This window comes from Thalassophryne amazonica, chromosome 12 (assembly GCF_902500255.1).
Source record: "Thalassophryne amazonica chromosome 12, fThaAma1.1, whole genome shotgun sequence".
Classification (NCBI taxonomy): domain Eukaryota; kingdom Metazoa; phylum Chordata; class Actinopteri; order Batrachoidiformes; family Batrachoididae; genus Thalassophryne; species Thalassophryne amazonica.
In genome coordinates this window covers 31,848,383-31,870,405 of record NC_047114.1, presented here as the reverse complement: position 1 = coordinate 31,870,405, position 22,023 = coordinate 31,848,383, and the positions used below count along the sequence as shown (strand labels likewise).

Sequence of the window (22,023 nt, the reverse complement as noted above, 5' to 3'; positions counted from 1 at the left end):
GTGAAAACATGGTCAAGAACTACAGGAAACATCTGACCTCTGTAATGGCAGACAAATGTTTCTGTACCAATTGATAAGGTCTGTTTTTCTAGGGGATCAAATACTTATTTCATGCAATAAAATGCAAATTAATTATTTAAAAATCATACAATGTGATTTTCTGGATTTTATTTTTTTAAGATTCTGTCTCTCACAGTTGAAGTGTACCCACAATAAAAAAAAACAGACCTCTCCATTCTTTGTAGGTGGGAAAACCTGCAAAATTGACAGGGGATCAAATACTTATGTCTCCCACTGTACATCTGGACCTGCATGAGGAAGGGCATCCAGTGTAAATCTTCTGTCAAATCAACATGCATATCCATGTTTGAGTCACTCTGAGGACCCAAAGCAATATGGCAGCAGTGAAAAGAAAGACTTAAACTCAGCCTATTTTTTTACCTGGCGCAGTGGAGTCTTGTTGAGCTGCAAACTCTTGAGGGGTTGGACCTCCGGAGTGCTGCCAGTGCTGCTGGCTGAGGAGCCTGACACAGATGCCTGGACACTTGCCATTGCCCTTGCCTGGTCTGGAGGAACATACCTGGGCAATAAGGAACAAAAATATACCACACATTAACAAGTGCAAAGTAAAATAGCTTTCATAATTTCATCCTAGTCAAGAGCAATCTACACATGTAAAACTTATTTTAGTTTTCTACATCAATGCCGTGTTGATGAAAATTATGATGGGATAAAAATGCCCAGCTCATCACTTTTATAAAACTATCCAGTATTAATCTAAGATGTATGGGCTGCGATACAATCCAGGAAGACACTTTTTATTATGGAAGGATTTGTTTTGGTGGGTCATGATGCAATCCAATACAATTCATTGTTTGATGTAGACATTCATTTACCATGATAAATGAGAATAAGTCAAAAGTCACACACATTGCTCACCTTCAAATACATTTTTTCATGAAAAACCAGGGACCTTCTTCAGGTTTTTAATGCTGTGCTGCAACCCAATGGTGCTGCATCTGCTCACATTTTGTTCACCACTGTGGGCAGCACTACATAGGTTAGCAAAAATTGCAGTGCAGAAGAAGCCCACAAGAAGTAGCCAGTTGTTGTTAGTATGGCATAACTTTCTGCGTTCTGAACCGGTATGACAGCATCAATAAAATGCAAGCTGCATGCTAAGCTGAAACAGGCATTTGCAATGGTGGGCACAGCTAACCAAAAATTTAGCTTTGATAAGTGCTAATCAGCTAACTGTACAGATAGCTTTTATAATGCTAAACTGATAAACCACTAACAAAATTAGCGGAAGCTACAGCTAACTGATAACTTTCAGTATTGTCTACCATACATCCAGCTACTGACAGGCCGGTTTTAAGTTTAAAAACCGCCAATGCTTCTGATCAGAATCAAAGATGGCCACAGACCCAACACAACCAACAAGTCAGTGCTTCAGTCTTTGTGCGCCCTGCTCACTGCTGTAAGGAAGAGTCAGGATATAGTGGTTCAGCCGTGAGGCCAAAGTCCTCAAAAGCAAAGCAGGTTTAACTTATGGTTTTGATTTATAAGCCAAATTAATCTGGATAGTTTAATTACATTAATGTTAAGTCATTTGTACAAAGTGAAAATTCTTTTCTTTTAATTTTGAAATAATGCACTAATTCTGAACTTTTGAACATTAACACACACAGATTTCAAACTGCATTATGGGTAAACTGAGCCTCAATTTCAATTCAATTTATTCACTTTATATAGCACCAAATCAAGGCACTTCACACAAAACAATTCAGAAAACAAAATAAAATGAATTAAAAGATTAAAAAGTAGTAGCAAAAAAGTAAAAAATAGAGAAACATAATATGCCAGTATGTAATATGCCATCCAGTAGATGGGTCACATGTTAAGTTGTGTGTTGTTGTCTTTTTGTTTTTTTTGTTTTTTTCATATAATGAATCAATGAATCAGTGATGCCAGGCTCAGTTAACCCATAATGCAGTTTGGCATTTGTGTGTGTTAATGTTCAAAAGTTCAGAATCAGTCCATTATTTTAAAAGATATGCGTTATATTTTCACTTTGTACAAATGATAGACTTGACACTAATGTAGTTAAACTATCCTGATTAATTTGGTTTATAAATCAAAGCCATAAGTCAAACCTGCTTTCCTTTTGAGGACTATGACCTCACGGCTGGACTACTGTATGCTGTAAAGGGTAATGGTAATGACTTGTTTGTTTGTTTGTTTGTTTTTTCTGCAGCAAACTGGCGGTAAAGGGAAATGACTTTTGTTTTGTTCTTTTATAGCAGCCTGGTGGATAGGCCCCTTCTGCTGGGGCAGAGAATTTATCAGAAGCTAATTCAAGCTAATGGTTTTTGATGTTAGCTGAAAAGCTAATCTGCTAACAAAAAAATTTAGCTTTGATAATTAGCGGTTAGCGGATTAGTAGAACTGTGCCCACCACTGGGTATTTTTATACATTATACTGCCTTCCAATATTGGAAAAATTTTGTTTTTACCTTGTAGGCAAAGTAAAGGTTCCTGTGACCAGTCTTGTGAGAGTCTTGACGTACATTTAGATCAATTCACAGGACCGTGTATCAAAATAGCCCTATCTACAAGGGCTGGCTGAAAAGTTCTGCCTTCTATGAGATTATTTCAAGAACAAGTAAGATACTGACATCAAAAAGCTTGGAATGTTCTCTATTAGGCAGGTTCTTTACTTTTCTACATAGTCACATTCTCTTTCCACACACTTACACCAAAGACAAGTTAGTCAGACATGTTTTTGCATCACGTTAGTAAAGAAAACACCACCAGTGAGTCACAGCTCCTTGCACCTCTCGTCCATTCAGTTGTTCTTTCATGTTTAGACAAAGGAAAAAGTTGGAGGGTGCAAGATCCAGACTGTGCAGCAGGTGTGGTATGAGCTCAAAATTTGAGCCTCTGCAATGCATCCTGCAACTCTTGCATAGATGAACATTGTCATGCTGAAGAATCGCATCTTTTTCAAGACAAACCTGCTTCAAGTGTGCACACAGCTTTTGCAAAGTGTCCACATATCATTTGGTCCACCCACACTTGATGCTGTGCATCTGTGGCTGTTGTGGGGAGCTTCCTATGGGCCTGGTCATGCAAACATGTTACGGCTGGACTTTCACACTTCAAACGTCTGGCCCACCTCCTGACTGTACTGATGTCCACACAGGTGTCTCCACAGACAACACTCATTCATCGATGAATGTCCACAGGTGCATCAGTCTGCACTGCTTGTCGTTTCAAATGCATTTCCATGTACGTCAACATTTTTTTTTAATCAACTACTGTGTGCATAGGTTATACTGAAAATGAAATAATGCATGCCAGAAATTGCGGGCAAAACCCATTTGGTGTAGCGAGAGTCAAAAAGTACAGGATTATTCGCGTACTAGTGTCACTTCAACATCTTGCTTGTTATTGAAACAATCACACCAGAAGCAGAACTTTTCAGACAACCCTCGTAGTACTTTAAAATCCATTTTGATTAATAATTGCATGCCTACATGTGAGTAAACAAAAACACAGCTGTATCTTAAGCCCTTTTCACACTGGCGTATTCGTAGAGCTGCGTATTGTGGCGTTGTGCTTCATTTAAGTACGCCCGAAATGCACACGTACTCAGCCTTTTTCTGTGTTCGTAGATCTGCTTGCAGCTGCGTGTGTTCGCTTTTTAAGCTGCACACAGTCGCGTGTAGCTCTTGCCGCTATTTAAAACCAGTTCCCTCCTGTCGGCTGTGCAGAACACATCGCTGCACTTAGAAAACAGTGGACTGTATCATGAGGTTTTACAGTTGCATTACTGCCACGTATGTAGCCAAAGCTGCTATTTCCTGCCTCTGTGAAAGTGCGATCTGTTCTCTACTGCACGGTGTGGTGCGGCTCAGAAACAGAGTCATTTAACATTATTATTATTATTATTTTTGTCTTGGTGGATCATTTTCATTGTGTACAGATGCTGCTGAGTCTGGCTGTGGTAAAGGCTGCTGTAAATGAAGCGCTGTGATTCTAAACTTTTAAAGCTCCAGTTGCTCCGATCAGGTCCACTGATTTGATCTGATCAGACCTGATCAATCAGGTCGTCTGATGAGCGCACTGACATGCAGCGACGAGGCTTTTATTTTAAAGAGTCACAGCGTTTATTCAGGTTTGATCAGACACACACACAGAGAGAGAGAGAAAGCGAGAGAGACAGCGCGACAGAGGGAGAGAGACCGAGCGACCTGCTGTTTCTGTTGTGTTTCTGGATTTATCAATTGAGGCTTGATTCCCTGTTCTAAGCACACACGTCCATCAGTTAGATCAGCTGTTCTGAGCACAGAGACGCTGTGGGCTGCGTGATCCTGTTCTCAGCTGATTCCTCTGGATGCACGCACTCAGTTTTTGGATGTGTACAGGAGCGCAGTGTTGCACAGACTTGCATGCAGTAACGTTGTGCTGCGCAGACCTGCTTAAAACTGAGTACTGTCTGCGTCCAGTGCTCTACGCCGAAGAAAATTAAACGTTTAATTTCTTCAATTCTACACGTGTAGCCCTCAACATACTGCTGCGTAGGGAGCAAAAACTTGACGTAAAGCTGCTAAAAGTGGGCGTAGAGCTGCTCAACTCAGCGTAGACGATATGCCACAATACGCAACTCTACGAATACGCCAGTGTGAAAGGGGCTTTAGTGTGCAGCTCAAAAACAACAGCAGCAATGACCCACACATCATCACGAAACGATCTTTCAAAGAGTTTCCTTTCTGAATATCATAGAAAAACAACAACAACTGTATATTACCATCTTTTCTTTTCATATTTTTCCTGAAGGAATTCCTTTACTTTTTGTGGTTCCCGGAAATCTGGAACAACTGATGTCCTGTCATCATAGAGGCCCAACCAGATGTGTTTACAGACCTATGGGGGGGGGGGGGGGGGGGGGGGGGGGGAATGAGGAGAGCGGGAGGTGATGGAGGCGAAGTGGGAGGAAGGCAGCGTTTAGCAAAGTAAGGAGAGAGGTGAGAGAAAGTTAAACAGGGAAGGGGGAAGGGATGACAAGAATTGTGCAGGCAATGAGTGGGGTGGGGTGGGGTGGGGCAAAAGCAGTGAGAAAAGAATGCCAATAAAGTTGAGCAACGGAAAACCTTTCCAAATGCCACTGCTAAATGAAAGCCATGGCCAGCAGAACACAGTTGATACTGTCATATCTGATGTCAACTGATTCTTGTGTGAAGTGTGCAGATACCTCATTGCTGTGCTTTTGTAGGAATTCGATTTCCTGCTGTGTGAAAGTAGTCATAGAGATGGACTTCACTCTGTGTGGGGGATTGAGTCCTCGCCTGTGGGTAGAGAACGTTTGTGTAAGCTAAAGAACAAGAGAAGCAGGATGCAACCCAATACCCCTCGTGTGACGTGAAACAAAAACAAATATTTTACATCAAGCATGAATTCTTTAGGTTTGGAACATGATAACCACCATCATATGAACACTTGAGACATATTTCTTTAACAAAACTGCAACTCAGCAAGTAAATATGCCAATAACACGCAGTTGAAAAGTCACAAATATATTTAAAAACGTTGCTTTCTGCCTAACAATAAATGAAAAGTAATCTGCAGCTAATGTGATGGTTCATAAAAGGAAAGCAAACAGCTTCTCAAATGGGAGGTTTTGTTCTAAACTGCAGCATTAGTTTCTTTGGAATATAGACAGTTGAGAAAGCAAAAGAACACATTTGAAAATAAGGCAGACAGCTCCAGGAACTTGCACTGGCTATGTTTGTAATATTTTTATAGACCATAGCATCATTTAAAAATGAAAATAAGCACATGTTAAAAGATGACTTTTTTATAACAGTCACATTAAAAAGTCTGTTATGGATCAAGCTTTTGAAAGCTCCACTCACCATTCTCAGTGAAACCCCAAATTCAAAAATTTGTTTAGGAAGAAATTGCAGAAAGTGAATGGGATAGAGTGTTTCAAAAACACATAACATTAGATGCCTGTTTTGATACTGTCAGCGGGACAAAGACATTTGAAAAAATATGGCCAGTATTTTTTGTAATGTACTACTTCATGTATGGAATTAGGTACTGGTCTTGATTGGGGGAGTAACCTGCAAAGGAGTGGTGTGCCATCCGGGGTGGAGTGGGATGAGGGGTTGTCATAGATTTTTATACACTTCATGCTACAGAATCTTCATTTAAATTTATATACACAGTGCCTAATCAAAACAAAGTCACCTCAAAGCGCTATACATAAGCAACGTTTAAACCTTACCCACTCCATTGCTATGCACATTGGTGAAAATACTGAGGATAAATTCCCATGTTTTGTGTTGCTGTTTTTTGATTGTTTCTGATTATAGGAAGAAACCTCAATCAGACCTGACTCGGTGGGGTGACCATCTGCTGTGGCTATGCTAACAAATGGCAACACATGTTGTAGGTAATTGTGAAATACAAGAACATATTAATAACTACCCTATGCAACTGGGAAGAGGCATGGCACTGTATGGTAAAACTGGCTGGAGGAAGCGCTTCTCAAAAACTGGAAGGAGACTCATGAGGGAAGCCACCTAGACACCCATGACAGCTCTGACAGAATTACCTGCTTCTGTGGATGCAAGTAGAGAATTTGCCTGAAAAGGCTTAAAAGGAAAAGTTGTTTTGCCATGTTCATCGATCAGCAAAATCGATGTACACAACTTCAACAAACTATGAAAACAAAATAATTGTCTTCATGTGACACCATGTTTATTTGATATTGTGTTCATCACTGTGGGAATGCACTGTGAAATGTCCTTACTTAATCCAGAGACTGTTCATGCAGTTTGCGCAAAACGACTGATAGCCACACGTTTCTGTCTGAACCAGTGTGACACAGAGTCTGTTCTGATCAAGCCTAACTGCAGCCTTGAGACAAAACATTTTTTGAGGGAATTTGTCTCTCCACAGCCTGTTTCCAGATGAAGTCATTTTCAGATAGCTACCAGTATCAGTTTGGGTAGATGAGCTCATGAGAACTTGCGCAAGAACGCCATCCAGACATGTGTACATAAGGGTGCACTCTAAATGCTGATATACACACACGCACACACTCACTCAGACACATGCTGTATGCTGTTCGTTTCATGTGTCCAAAGTGCTTTGTATAATAAACCTGTTAATTTTGAAAACAGTCAACCTCCTAACTCTTCCTTCCACAAATGGCCAGAGACCACTTGGTCCAAACTTTAAAGTTTTGTCTCAACAAAACTCCATCCTTTTCTAAAGTTAGCATGTTTCCAAATACAGAGGCGCAATCACATACAGTGAATCCAGAAATTATTCACCGCGCTGCATTTTTTCCACATTTTTTTATGTTTCAGCCTTATTCCAAAATGGATGAAATTCTTCTTTTTTTTCCTTCAAAATTGTACACAGTATCCCATAATGACCAAGTGGGGAAAAAGATTTACAAAAAAAATCTTATAAAACCTATTAAAAATAATAATTTAAAAAAACCCTTAAAAAAAAAATCAGATGTACGTAAGTATTCACAGCCTTTGCCATGAAGCTCAAAACTGAGCTCAGGTGCATCCTGTTTCCACTGATCCTCCTTGAGATGTTTCTACAGCTTATTTGGAGTCCACCTGGGGTGAATTCAGTTGATTGGCTGTAGACCTCTGAGACAGGACTGTCTCGAGGCACAAATCTGGGGAAGGATACAGAAACATTCCTTTGAAGGTCCCAATGAGCACAGTGGCCTCCATTATCCATAAATTGAAGAAGTTCAGATCCATAAGGACTCTTCCTAGAGCTGGCCACCCATCTAAATTGAGCGATCGGGGAGAAGAAGGTGACCCAGAACCTGATGATCACTCTGTCAGAGCGCCAGCATTCTTCTGTGAAGAGAGAAGAACCTTCCTATCTCTGCAGCAACCCACCAATCAGCCCTGTATGGCAGAGTGGCCAGACAGAAGCCACTCCTTAGTAAAATGCACATGGCACATTTGCACCAACACTCCCCATCCAACCAGATGGAGGAATGGGCAAAACTGACAGGTGACCAAAGACAGGTGTGCCCAGCTTGTGGCATCATGTTCAAGAAGACTTGAGGCTGTAATTGCTGCCAAAGTTACATCAACGAAGTACTGAGCAAAAGATGTGAATACTTATGTACATATGATTTCTTACTTCCTCATCACTCACTCATCTTCAACCGCTTTTCCGGGTTCAGGTCACAGGGGCAACAGCTCCAGCAGGGGACCCCAGACTTCCCTTTCCTGGGCCACACTGACCACCTCTGACTTAGGGATCCCAAGGCGTTCCCAGGCTAGTGTGGAGATATAATCTCTCCACCTAGTCCTGTGTCTTCCCCAGGGTCTCCTCCCAGATGGACATGAATGGAACACCTCTCTAGGGAGGCACCCAGGGTGCATCCTTACCAGATGCCCAAACCACCTCAGCTGGCTCCTTTCAATGCAAAGGAGCATACATCTGTTGATTCCTTATTTTTTTTATTTTTAATAAATTTGTATTTAAAAAGTAAAAAAGTAATAAAACGTATTTCAAAAACTTTTTTCATGTTGTCCTTATGGGGTGTTGTGAGTAGAATTTTGATGGTAAAAATTAATGTACTCCATTTTGGTATATGGCTGAAACATAACGTGGAAAAACTGACGGCCTGTGAATACTTTTCAGATGCATTGCATCCTCCACCTCTGTCACTTGTTGGAGGCAGTAAATAAATTTCATTATTATCATTTCACTTTTACCTTGCTCTGAGAGCAGCAATGCTACTGAGGCTTGCACAGTTTAACAGGAAAAAAGATTGAGAATTTAAAATCTATAGAACATAAACTAAGATCAATGAATCAGCTTTGCAAAAAAAAAAAAAAAAGCGATAAAGTTCATCTGTAAGCCCAAAACCATTGACGCTGGCCGTGGTATCAGTGAGCACTGACAGACAGTTTCGACATAGACATGGAGGAACCAGATAATTAATAAGTTGGCTGGGTGTTGCTTTTGAAAAGGAATTCAAAGAAAAAAATATGCACAAGGAGCAAAATCTCTCCTTTACATCACCCTATTACAGGACAGCAACCAACAGGTTGTTTTATCGCCAATTAATCATTCTGTTTGACAACCAACAGAGGAGGGTGGAGGTTATGTCAACATCACCCCAGCTTTGAACACAAACTCAAAAAGCAGCTCATGGATGATGACATCTCCTGTCTTTTGTAGAAAACCACCACTGAAGAAAAGAGGAACTGAAAAAATTTTATGAATTATCCAAATATGACATCCCCCCCCCCCCACCCCACCCCCCTTATCATTGTCACTTAAAGGTAGTTTATTTTCAACTTGTTTTAAAGCTTTCCTTGTGATGGGAATAACAGGCAAATTTCTCACTCCGGACAGCACGGTGGATTAGTGGTTAGCACTGCTGCCTCACAGCAAGAAGGTCCCAGTTTTTCTTCTGACCTGGTCCTTTCTGTGTGGGGTTTGCATGTTCTCCCCACTTTTGCTTGGGTTTCCTCCCACAGCCAAAGACAAGCAGGTTAAGTGAACTGGAAACTTAAATTTGACCGTAGGTGTGAATGAGAGTGTGAATGTGTTAGTCTATATGTAGCTGTGCGATAGACCGGTGGCCTATCCTGGGTGTACCCCGCCTTTTGCTCAATCACCGCATGGATATGTTGTAGCACCCCCTCCCCAATCCTTAATCGGAATAAGCAGGTACAGAAAACAAAATGAATGAATGAATGAATTCTCACAGCATGTTCGATAATATACAATTATAGACTTTTGATGAGGTGGACCTGTGATTATGCGGACGGTGAACCCCATCCGGACCAGGCCTGCATAATCACGGGTACACCAAAATGAAAAGTCTATAACTGCTTTATTATATGGTAAACAAGAAAATTGGGAGTTTGTCAAACATACTAAAACTGAAAAATTAATCTCAAGTTTCAACTCTTTATTATTACTGTCATACTGTACCGACATCCCATCGATCGACTGGAGATGCCTGTTAAGTCCATGATGAAGAGTCATCAGGCTTGTTTTCTTATAAAGTTCGTCATTTGCCTGTCTAGCTTCTGCGTAAAATCAACCAAGCACTCCATCAAGCATCCATCTGTCATAAGTTTCAAAGTTGGGCGCATGTCCCTTTTCAGCGACGTACTTGCGAAACAGGTTGGCTATTGACTGTGTATTTCTGCGGGTGTTCTTCGCGTCTTTTTCGTGTAATATTCGTTTTAAGTCAGCGTCGCTAACAGATGCAAACCTGTCTTCTGCCATCTTGTCAACAAACAGACAGCCAAAGTAGGCGCTGTATCGCGTTATCTGATTGGTCGTTATCAATAGAAGGCATTGCTCGATTAGCTAGCGCTACGCTGCACACGATGTGTACTCGTTTCGCACGCGCGGTCTACTCGGCTCCACCAGTGGTCAACTCCGCATGTGGTACAGCTCAGAAAGTGGCGAATGGGCCAATCAGAAGTTGGCAAAATCCTATACCATATAATAACAGTAGTAACAGTGGTTGAGATACAACTTTGAATTTTGCCTATCAAATATAAGGAAAAAAAGAAAGCATAAAATGTCAATCAGTGTCCCAGAGCCTAAAGCCTTGGTCGCATTTTTAAAGATATGCTTTCTGGATCATCACGATCAATAAGATCATGAACCAAGATTGTCCACAAACAGTAGAGGACCTAGATGAGACATGTACGCACACCATTTAGGAGAGGGAAACCCAACCGTTCTCAACTAATATAACCCCAATGAACAATTTGGGATATGTGCCAAAATCTCTATCTGGGACAAACATCCCAAAAATAACCACAACCTTTTTGTCCTGAGTGCTACTTCAAATATAGCTGTATTTTCTAAACAGCAGCATCTATAGATTTTCCAGGGTATTCAAAATGACCACTACATGTTTGAGAGGGTCATAGAAAAGTGTAAAATTTCTATTTTGATATTTTAAGAGAAAATGGCAAAAATAAGTGGGTCAATTTATTGCTGTATATCAAAAGAAAAACATTTGCTAAGTATAAGTTAATTTTATTTTCAGTCATACTGTTATCAATGGAAAATTGATTTAAAGTAAAAATACAAAGCAATAAATAACAACCAATTCCCAACAACCAATAATAAAGGATTATTAACTGAGTGCAAGGTCTGTACGGGAAAATATCAGACCGAGGCACTGACAGTACGGACCAAGCAATAACGAGCCATATAATAACATAACTTAGAACACCACATTACTGTTTCTTTTTCAAACACATAAACACAACAAAATCCAGATATGAAGATTATGCTCATTTAGTGTTAGGATTTCTCCAGCAATCACCTCCCTTGCATTTGCAGTACCTGCAGCACCGGATCTCAGCTACCCAAAAATACAGCTGTATTTGAAGTAACACTCGGGATGAAAAAGGGTGTGGTAATTTTTTTAAAGGCTGTGGTCATTTTTTGGGCTGTTCGTCCTGGATAGAGATTTTGGCACATATCCCAAGTTGTTCATTGGGGTCATATTAGTCTAGAACAGTTGAGTTATCCTCTCCTAAATGATGTGCATACATGTCTAAGATAGGTCCTAGACTAGAATGTAATCTAGCACATGGCTGGATGGTCAAATTTGCTGGACTTGTATCACGTAATGTGCAAAAACAACTGTAGCACATCTGGACTATAACTTTAAGACAACCTTGGCATTTTTTGAAAATCTCATGTTGAGGGCATGTACAACAACCTTAAGCCTGGTTCACACAACAGGATTTTAAAATTATCTTTAGGTTTCCAAAACCTGAGAGACCACACACGTGAAGATAAAAAAAAAAAATCACAGCTCTAACAGGTTTGGTCGTACACTGCGTGGTGTTCAGCCACACGGCAAGGACAACACCACCACACACGAACAGATTTCACACACTGACATTCACAGCTCAAGACAGAAAATCTCGCAAAATCTCTCGAGATTAAACCTGACCTCAGAGTAAACAAACGGAGGTACTCTGTGGACTATTTAAAACACAAGGGGGAAAAAAACGATACAAAAAGAAAAAGAAAAGGCGTTCTTTAAAGGAGTGGGGACAGTGCGAACACCGGACTTTCTGGTAAGTCAGAACAGCTGTTTTGATTTTATTTTCCGCTCCGTGCGTCCATCACCTCGCTTTCTGATTGGCTGAACGTCACATTCAGCAGGCTGCATACTTGTTTTGGTCGGAGGACACAACACACGCTGCGATATCGGGCCAAGAAAATCCAACATGTTGACAGGGCTGTGAAATGAAAATTGTGAAATCCAAGGAAAATTTGCAGGGGGGGGGGGGTACAGCTCCCCATGAGCCCTGTGGGGCCCCAAAATTTAATTTTTATCTAATGATACTTTTTCAGCATCTCCTAGAAGAACAAATCTCAAAATTAGTGGATATTTAGATGATCCTACATTCAACCTTTTATTTGACCTGTCAATGATGTTGAAATAACAGAAAATGACATGGAAGTAGGATCTGGAATGATTTACCTTTTAATTGTAAAACAAATTATGCATTAACTCAGAACAATTAAACTAAATGAAATTTATGAAGACTGAAAAGACTGTTACAGCATTTCAAAAACCACAGCTAAAGCTTGTAGAATATTTGGAAAATCATGGTAAAATATTAATAACATATCTTATCATATAACATATCAAAAGTCACTTATGTTCTTGTGTAAATTCATGCAGCCTAAATCCATTCAAAGCCACAATGTCTTTTTACAATGAAAGAAAGTCTAGATTAGTGGGGGGGGGGGGGGGGGAATCACATAATCTTGTCTAAAAATCCTGTTTGAACAGCAGAATATTTATTTTCCAGGGAGATCAAAATTCTTACCGTGTTTTCCTGAGGGCACAGTTCACTTTTCCCGTTTCTTTTATCTTTCAGATGTGTTGATGAAGCTAGCGACAATTCCAAGGATTCTTGTCCTTTTTTCTTTCTCGCCATCTTCTCTCTGTACGACGTCGGTCCGTGACACAGACATGCTGCACAAATCTTCTTTTAAAAACTTGAAAGCTCTAAAAATTTGGGATATCCACATGCTAAGTTTAACTTAAGCGTTGCACAGGAGCCACACAGCGTCGCCGCAGCAACCAACCAGTCCTGCTTTACGACAACTGTCGTAACAGCTACACTCTGAATGGCATTTTTCCTCCGCGAAACTCCGCGGATCCGAGGAAACTGAGTCATATCTGTAACACACAGATCAGTGTCCGCGGACTTATAAAACTTACACGATGTCGTAAAAAAGAGAACGCTTTGCGATAAGCATTTTAAAAACTCAGTGATGTTCACCATTAAAGAGTACATCATTAACACCCCCCCCTCCCAATGATGAAATCCGCGGCGTTTTCACAGCCCTGTGTTGAATATCCCCGATTTGCAATCGGAGCGCTCCTGACGTCCTTCCGAGCAGATCAGAGTCCTCTTAACACAACACACATGGCAGTATAAGATTATCTTTTCACGATTGTCGGGGTGTCCTTAAGATTGTCGGAAGGGGAAGATCGGGTCTGATATCAGCCTAATTATTCCGCCATGTGAACTCGGCCTTACAGGCTCCACAGACATGCAAGAGTATGCCAAAGTATGTCAAAGTTTGCAATAGAAAAAAGAAATTTGCAGACATCACAGATTTACCATAGAGTGCCACACTGTTTGTATTTCTTCATAATTCATGTAAATAATGTCCAAGACATAGTCAGTGTTTCGAGAATGTTCATGTATCCATCCCGACTTGTCCGAAGAAAATTGTATATAAAAGTGATGGTTTACATGTGCTATACTAAAAGGGGCACTTACTTATTCACACCATCATTTTGGCTTTTAGATTTTTAATTAATTTATATCAAACTGTAGAGATTTACTTTCACTGTGAGTTTAAAGAGCATGATTTTGGAAATTCTAATATACAAGGCCTGAATTTTTGTTTTGTTTTTTGATGTCCTAATAAAAATCTAACATGTAAAAGGGTCAAGGGGGCAAACACTTTTTCAAGGCAATGTAAACAATGGCTAACGAGGATGTGGATAGTGTTGATCCAGCGAGTTCACAGGCGATTATGATGATGAAACATTTTCACAAGTTGAGAGGGTTATCTAGAGGAGGTGTAGCACCTGTGATGGACATCTGCCATGCCCCAATGTTGTCTTGTTGTCCATACTTGACAAGGTTTGTTTACATTGTGCCCTGGACCGTAACTCTGCTGAAACTGACCTCTTGTGTGAGTCACGGACTGCGAGATGGCGTGAGATTCACAACTGCTAAACAGAATTGCACAAAACACATATCTGTGAAAGTAAGAAGTGGTTACAGCTATGGCAGCCGAAACCCTAAATGATGGGGTTATGCTTACGGCAGTTGCTGTAACTGACATTCTGTGACTCTGTGCTCGCTGCCAACTTCTCGTTAGTATAGTGGTAACTATACCCACCTGTTATGTAGGAGACAGGGGCTCAGTTCTCCGATGGGGAGTACAAGACTTAGTTTTTCACTCCCTTCAAATCTACCAACATTTCTTGTTTCAGTCATTCTCTCAATTCAAGTATCTCTGGAAGATTTGGGCTATTATGGCTATTAGGGTTTGGGTGTCACATGACCACCGTAATAACAGCCTATCAAGACATACATATGGTTACCATAACAATATCCACAGCCATGAAAGCAAGAATGAGACTTAAAGTTGCATCTTTGAAGTTCTGACTTTGTTCAAACAATACTAAAGCCAGAAATATTACATTTACAATGACAGAAACATACATAATAAGCAAAGTGGCTACTGACACTGTGCCATATTCCTTCTTAATGTATGCCATCCAATAGCAAATCGCCGCGATTACTGCTAGATAAAGTGGTACACCATGCTGTCATAACTGTACAGGAGGCAAGTGATGAATTTCAAGCTCAAAATTTCAGCTCAGGTTTAAATTAATTTAAAGTTTGGCTTGTACATGAACCACGATGTTGGGTGCCTTACCAATAGCAAATTGTTTGAATACGATACCTTTTCAATAACAACAGTCTACAATAAATCCTCAGATCTGATGAATATTTTTCAAAAAATTGCAAGAAAATTCTTTAATAAATTTTTGAATTTATCAAATTGGAGGTCAGGTTTTCTGTTAGTTCTCAGCAATGCTCCTTACAGTCTTGCATCAATTTTGCTCTTCAGTAAGCTGAAGATATGATTACTACAGGACTCTGAATTAATTCATTTACCGGACTAACAGCTTGCAGAAACCTCAGTAAAAGGAAGAACTCTTGCATAAATGTGTTATTGCCTAAATCCTGCTCCTGCTTTCTCAACAATCTTGATTTTTTTTTTTAATAAGAAGTGTTTGGTTAGGCAACAGCTTAGCACCACCCTGTGCCGCACTCGTGTTTGACTTCCACGCAGACAGACCCACTCTGACGCTCACGTGTCACAGGTGAAAATGTGCAGGTAAGCTAGAGGAGGTCCTCTGGTCTGTGACGTCATGTTTTTAAACACCATGGTCAAATATTTGACCTGCTGATCGTAGATTTGAAACTAGTCGTGTTAACGCTGATCGGACGCGCTGTCAGACCAAACCGACATCATATGCCAGGGATAATGTAAACATACCAGATATTAGACTGATCCCAGCCCAACCCAGCGGCCTCGGCAAGACCCCGGACACCGTTATTGTTACCTGCCCCGGTTTAAACGCCTGCTAACGAGCTAACTCACAGAACCGGAGGGTCAGCGGTGAGTAGTCTGGGAGTGTGAGCACCACACAGCGCCGTTTGTCCAAAGAAAAAACACTCACAGGATGCCGGAGCAGGTGGTGCAGACGAAGGAGCCCACCGTCATGTTGACATAGGTCGGGCCGCGCTGGTCGCAGTCGAAGCATTTCCTATTCGCGGGTAGGCTCGTCATTTCCCGGAGCATCTTCAGGTGAGTCTCCTCCTGCTTTCGTTTCGCGCTCGTCGTCATGGCCGAAAACAGAGGGCTCGTATCGCAGGGAAGACGTTTTGTCAGGAACCCGGGAGAGGGAGATTGTCTTACCGCGGACAGACACCTCTACTGCTGCCGCTGAGGGACTGACTTCTTCTTCTACCAGCAAAAACACAAACGCACCACCTGCACTACGGAGCACTCACGCCACCTGTTGGTGCCAAAGGACACTATGCTCTGGTATCAATGGCAAAATTGTATATTTTATGACATTTTAATAGCATCTGATGATCTATCGAGAGAGAGAGAGAGAGAGAGAGAGAGAAAAAAAAATTTGATCTTAAAGCAATAAAGCTCTCTACAACATGCTCAAAATTAAATTAAAAAAATATATCTATAAAACAAACAAACAAAAAAGGCATCAGAAGGCTGATGGATAGGCCTGCTCTATGCACCATAATACATATGTACAATATACACATCTGCAATGTTGTTTTTGACTATGTATGACTTCAACATGTGACTTACATTTAACTTCATTGTAAAGTCATTCATACCAATCAATTACATATGTTTGCTCATCAATGTCTGCTTTAGATCATCCATTGAGGTTTCTTGGTTGTTGAGATATACAAAAAAAAAAGGCATTTTTACCATTTTCCCTTATCTTGACCTTTGACTAAACACCTCAAAAAGTTATTCACCTCTAGATATCTCTAAAAGTAATATTCCCACAATGTTTGATCTAGAGGTGGGCGGATCGATCCTAATATTGATAATATTGATACCAACGCTGGTATTGATATTGAACGATCCTCGTGTAAAAAGATCGATACTTAAGCTTTTTTCTCTCCCGCACGCACTGGCTGCTGCGCACGCAGATTCATCAAAGTCTACTCTCTGTAAGAGCAGCGCTGCGCTGTGTCACACAACATGGAGCAGCGCACCCTTGTATTGTGGTTTGTCAGCCCTCTACCTCAGGAGATTTTGTTTTACGTTGTGTTGAGTGATTTTTTTTAAAAAACAAAAATGTTGATTGTGATAATAAACTTTTGTTGTCACGTACAATGTTTGGCGAAATTCTATTCTAGGTCTTTTGAATCCATGAAGCTTAAATATGAAAAAGTATCAGTATCGGTATTCATATCAGCGATACTGGGCCTGTATTTACTTGGTATCGGATCAATACCACAATTCCCGGTATCGCCCACCTCTAGTTTGATCCATGTAGACTTCTTGGATGTTGAGTTATCCAAAGGGGGGAAAAAAAACCCAAACTGATTATGTAGCCATTAAGCCATTGTAATAAGACATATATTAATATAATATAATGGTAGCAATTTTGTTTAAACTATTTTTTTAAATGTTCAATGTTATCTGGCAACAAGAACAAAACAAAATGCTTTCAAAAACTGAAGCAAAAAATCCAAACATAAAATATATGCTGAAGTTATTGGCACCCTTTGATGAATTAATAGTAAATCATCACTTTTATCACCAGTTTTCTTTAGACAAGTCAATAAATGGATACAGGAACATTTCAATTTCACTGATTATGTCTTGGACATAATTTACATCAATCTTTAAGAAATACAAACAGTATGGTTCTGTGTGGTAAATCTGTCTGGAGGAGGCTATTCTCAAAAACTGAGGGGCAGTGCAAGAAGACTAGTGAGGACAGTCACCAAGACACCCAGACAACTCTGAAAAAAGTTACAGGTGTCTGTGGCTATGACTATAAAAACTGGGCACAGTAACTTTTAACTGTTGCATCACCAGTTTTACAGCTTCATGGTGAAATGACACAGAGAAGACACAAAAATCAGGGGTACCAACAATTTTGTCCACCTATGTATCTATCCAAGTAATACAGTATTTCCACCACATTTAAAGGAAATATGTCCAGTCATTCTTGAGTTATCTTGTCCAAAAGCACACACACACATACGCACACACACGCCAGTGAAAACAAAATTTAGCTATCACGCTTTGCAAGAAGATCAGGGCCCAGTTTCATAAATCAGTCTAATATTTTAGTCTACTAAACTTACTTAGTCGACAACGGTTAGTCGTCCAACATTAGCCATCTAATCTTTGTTTCACATAGACGGCTAAACTTGTAGATTAGCTGTCTAATGTTAGTCGATGATTTTCATAGGTATAAGCGGCCTTGCGAGTGCTGTTGCCAAGAAACGCCTCCAATACGCAGAGTATTGCTTACTTCTGGGTTGGTTGTCTGCTACAACCAGAGGAGAAGCGCTCCCAGAAAAAGGCCGCTACGTCCTCCAAAGCAAAGGAAACTCTCCTTTTGGAGGAATACGAGCGGCGTAGGAGTGCTCGAGTGTTCCAAAGGAACAACATTGGCCCTAGTTTCCACAAGACAGGCTTGGGAGGAGCTCACAGTGTCCCTCAACAGGTAGCTGGACACACTGCCCGATGTGCAGGATAAGTGCCGAACTAACATCCTTCACAATTCGGCACACGGTCAACTTGGAGATGTGGATGGTGTCGCCGATAACCTGCTGAAAGGTTCCTCAGATGTAAAACCTCAGCGGAATCAAAACCTGAAGGGCTGGCAGGGTGTTGTTCCTCCTCGTTTGGTGGATGATGGATGGAGCTATCATGTCCACGACAAAGAGGATTGTAGGCGGCCAGAAGCGGTATCATTATTGAACCTTGGCGTCCGTAAACATCTCCAATGGATTATTCCCATCCCAAAACATTCACTCCTGCCGCAAGGCTCTCCTTCCTTCCTGCTCCATCAAGTGGTGGTACATGATAAATGCCTTTTTTTTTTTTTTTAGGTAAGACAACGACGTTTTGTTGACTAAAATAACATTAGCCTCCTGTGTAGCAGCTTAAAAACTTTAGTTGGCTAACATGAAACGTTAGCCGACTCACGACTAACATCAAAAGATTAGTCGACTAAACAAGATTAGTCCGCTTTATGAAACCAGGCTCAGGGTAATAATAGATTGCTTGAGCATCCACACCCTCTAATATAGCATATGTATTTAATTCATCACTTTTGCAGTACAATGGGTTTGCCTTCAAGACAAAGTCTCAGTCACAAAATATCTTTTGCAGAACAGTTAAAGCTACAGTGCGCAGGATTTAGTGTCATTGGGCCTCATGTATCAACGTTGCGTACGGCAATATTTGAGCGTATATGGGGTGTACGCCAAAACGGCTGCGCTACTTGGCATTTATCAATGTGGTCGTTGGCGTACGCTGCGCTGAAAATATACACCAGGTCGAGAGGTGGCGTAAATTATACACCAAAATGAACCAGCGCTGGAATCCACATAAAAATGAAGATGATCAACATGATAAACAGTGCCATTATACAAATCAATGCATATGTTACATAAATAACACTTTCCTGATTATACTACATAATAATCAATACAAATCCCGCCTTTGCGGGATTGTTATGGAGCACGATCCGTGGCCACAGCGCTGACTGCAAAGAAAGTGCTGCTCACCTTTTTCTCCAGACTTCGAGCCTGGAGCCAGAGCAGCGCTGAGCTTAACTTCATGTGGTGTGATCATTTTAGACTATGAAATTGATAATAACAACTGTAGTTTCGTCATTCCCTTAATTCGCCCGTACTGCAGCCAGGTTTTGTCGTCTCCATTCGGTTGTCACAATAAAATAAATACAGAAATACATTTAAAAAATAAAGAAATCTGACAGATTAGGCGTGTCTTATTAATTGAGCGAGCAAATATCCACGTCAAGAATTATTGACATGTGAAAAGAGAATACAGTGGTCCCTCGCTATAACGCGGTTCACCTGTCGTGGCCTCGGAGTCTCGCGGAGTATTTAGTTCAATTTTCCGTGCCTTTTTTTACAGTGTTCTGTGTATCTGTTTATAAGAATCCTGTTGCCCAGAAGAGAAAAGAGCGCCAACAACTACTCATAACTGTGTTTGTCACACGGAAACAAACACCTGCAGCAGCGAGATGTGAGTGGGAAAACACACGGCATCAGGAGGCAGAGGCCCGATCTGTGAAATACTGGTCAGTCACTATTAATAATTTCTTATGTGTCCGACCTCGTTCGTTGATCGTTAAAATTAATTCGTTAGTTCTAAATGCCATCATAATTATTTATAGGAAAACGTTCTATTTTTATTTCTCAAACAAATGTTTGGGCCTGAAACAGTTTGGTATTATTTTCCTACTAAGGTTTGAACTTTGAGAGTGTTTGAAAGTGAGAAAATGTTCATGCCTGATTGAGAAAGTGTATAAACTGTGTAGTGAGGGGTTTTACAGCTTTGAAACGTCTGTAATAATTGTAAAAAATAACGCTGACTACGTCACGGTTTCGCGTATTTCGGGCTATTTTTTAGAACGTAACTCCTGCGATTAATGAGGGACCACTGTAACGCTTTATTGATTATATACTACAAAACAATTGATACGACGGCCGTTTTTGACGCTCTATTGGCACGCGTCGTGATTGGTGGAGTTCTTTTTCATTTCCGTCTTCCCGACTTCCATGTCGTAAAATGAGGGTGTGTCTGAAGCGGAGTCTGAATATTTATGGGCGTGTTTATTATAATTACGATCGTTTCCACCCGCCGCATTTATCAAGATCACATCAGGCGTACGCCAGAAATGGGCAGGTGCGCACTGCTTGATACATGTCACGGTGACTTTGGTGTATTTCAGGTTTACGCCGTAAATTTACGCCACAAGTGCACAACATTGATACATGAGGGCCAATGAGTGGTGAGGTTGCAAATTGCACTAACGTCTTGCCCATCATGCATTTGTTTCCCTTCACATTTTCACTTTTTTGCAAAAGGGATTCATGTTCGTTTGCCTTCTCTTTGATAAACAATATGTATGATCCTCCATTTCACAAAAATGTGGGTTTTCAAACTTGATAGCACAAACTAACACCTAGAACTACGAGTCATTTATCAATTAACTATTACATTTATCGACAACTATTTTGATAATTGATTTATCATTTTGAGTCTTAAAAATCTCCAAATTCTTTGATTTCAGCTTCTTAATATGATTCAGCTTCTTGAGTATTTTCTGGTTTATTTTACTTGCTGTTTTAGTGCAGGGGTGGTGACCAAGTGGTTAGTGTTATTGGTTTCAGTGCAGAAGGTTCCCGGTTCAAAACCTACTCCTCCCGCATTTCTCCATGTAATGTGGAGTTGTGTCAGGAAGGACATCCGGTGCCAAATCAACATGCACATCCACCTTGGATTTGCTGTGGCGACACTGAATGAAAACAAGGGTGCAGCCAAAAGGACTCACTATTTTACTTGCTACTTTACTTTTATGCAGCAGTAAACTAAATATCTTTGAACTTTGAACAAAAGATATTTGAAGGTATCGTAGGTTTTGGAAAACATTAATCAACATTTTTATACATTTTATGGACCTAACTACTAATTGATTAATCAAGAAAATAAATGATTGATTGATTAGAAAAAAAAACCATTAGTTGCAGTCGTACTAGTAAACAGCAGATGGTGGATAGGGGAGTAACCACTGATTACTTTGATTTATTTTTCGTCAATCTGGTCATGCTCCAGAATGTGAAAGAGAACAATTATGTCCCTTTTGGGCTACTGTCTCAACATGATGGTGCAATATGGCAGCCTCCATGAGTGCAGTCGGCTTCCAGGTACTGTACACAATCTTATGAAAACACTAATATTGATGCCAATAAACAGGTGGTTATAATTGCTCTATTTCATTTCTGCTGAGAAACTCTTAAATCCTATACACTGTAGCTTTAAATGAAAAACTAGAGACATTCGTCACGAAATGCCCGGCGCGCAGTACTATTTTCCATGTAAAGTGCAGTAATATGTACATGTGTGGGGTGTCATGGTTAGTGGTGGCTTGACCCTGGAAGTTGTAGGAGGCAAAGGCAGACTCACAGACACAAAATAACTTTATCTGGTAAGCTGGCAGTAGGTTCGGTACACAGGAAATCAGTCAATGTAGTGGAGGTACGAGCAGGTAGCAAGCTGAGGTGGAGTCCAAAAAACAAGCACAGTTCCAAATACACGGCGACAGGA

At 40.6% G+C, this 22,023-nt stretch overlaps 1 protein-coding gene across 3 annotated transcripts in view; it reads right to left on the bottom strand.

Moving 5' to 3' along the window:
• The window catches only part of agfg1b (ArfGAP with FG repeats 1b), a 41,093-nt gene extending 24,969 nt beyond the window's left edge, over positions 1 to 16,124 (bottom strand). For all 3 annotated transcript variants that reach the window (XM_034183954.1, XM_034183955.1, XM_034183956.1), the window contains exons 1-4: positions 15,842 to 16,124; positions 5,258 to 5,351; positions 4,814 to 4,929; positions 442 to 580 (exon numbers count right to left, since the gene is read on the bottom strand). In XM_034183954.1, the coding sequence (XP_034039845.1) occupies positions 442 to 580; positions 4,814 to 4,929; positions 5,258 to 5,351; positions 15,842 to 16,008 (516 nt within the window). In that variant the 5' untranslated portion in view covers positions 16,009 to 16,124. The remainder of the gene's footprint in view (positions 1 to 441; positions 581 to 4,813; positions 4,930 to 5,257; positions 5,352 to 15,841) is intronic.
• Positions 16,125 to 22,023: the final 5,899 nt, after the last annotated feature.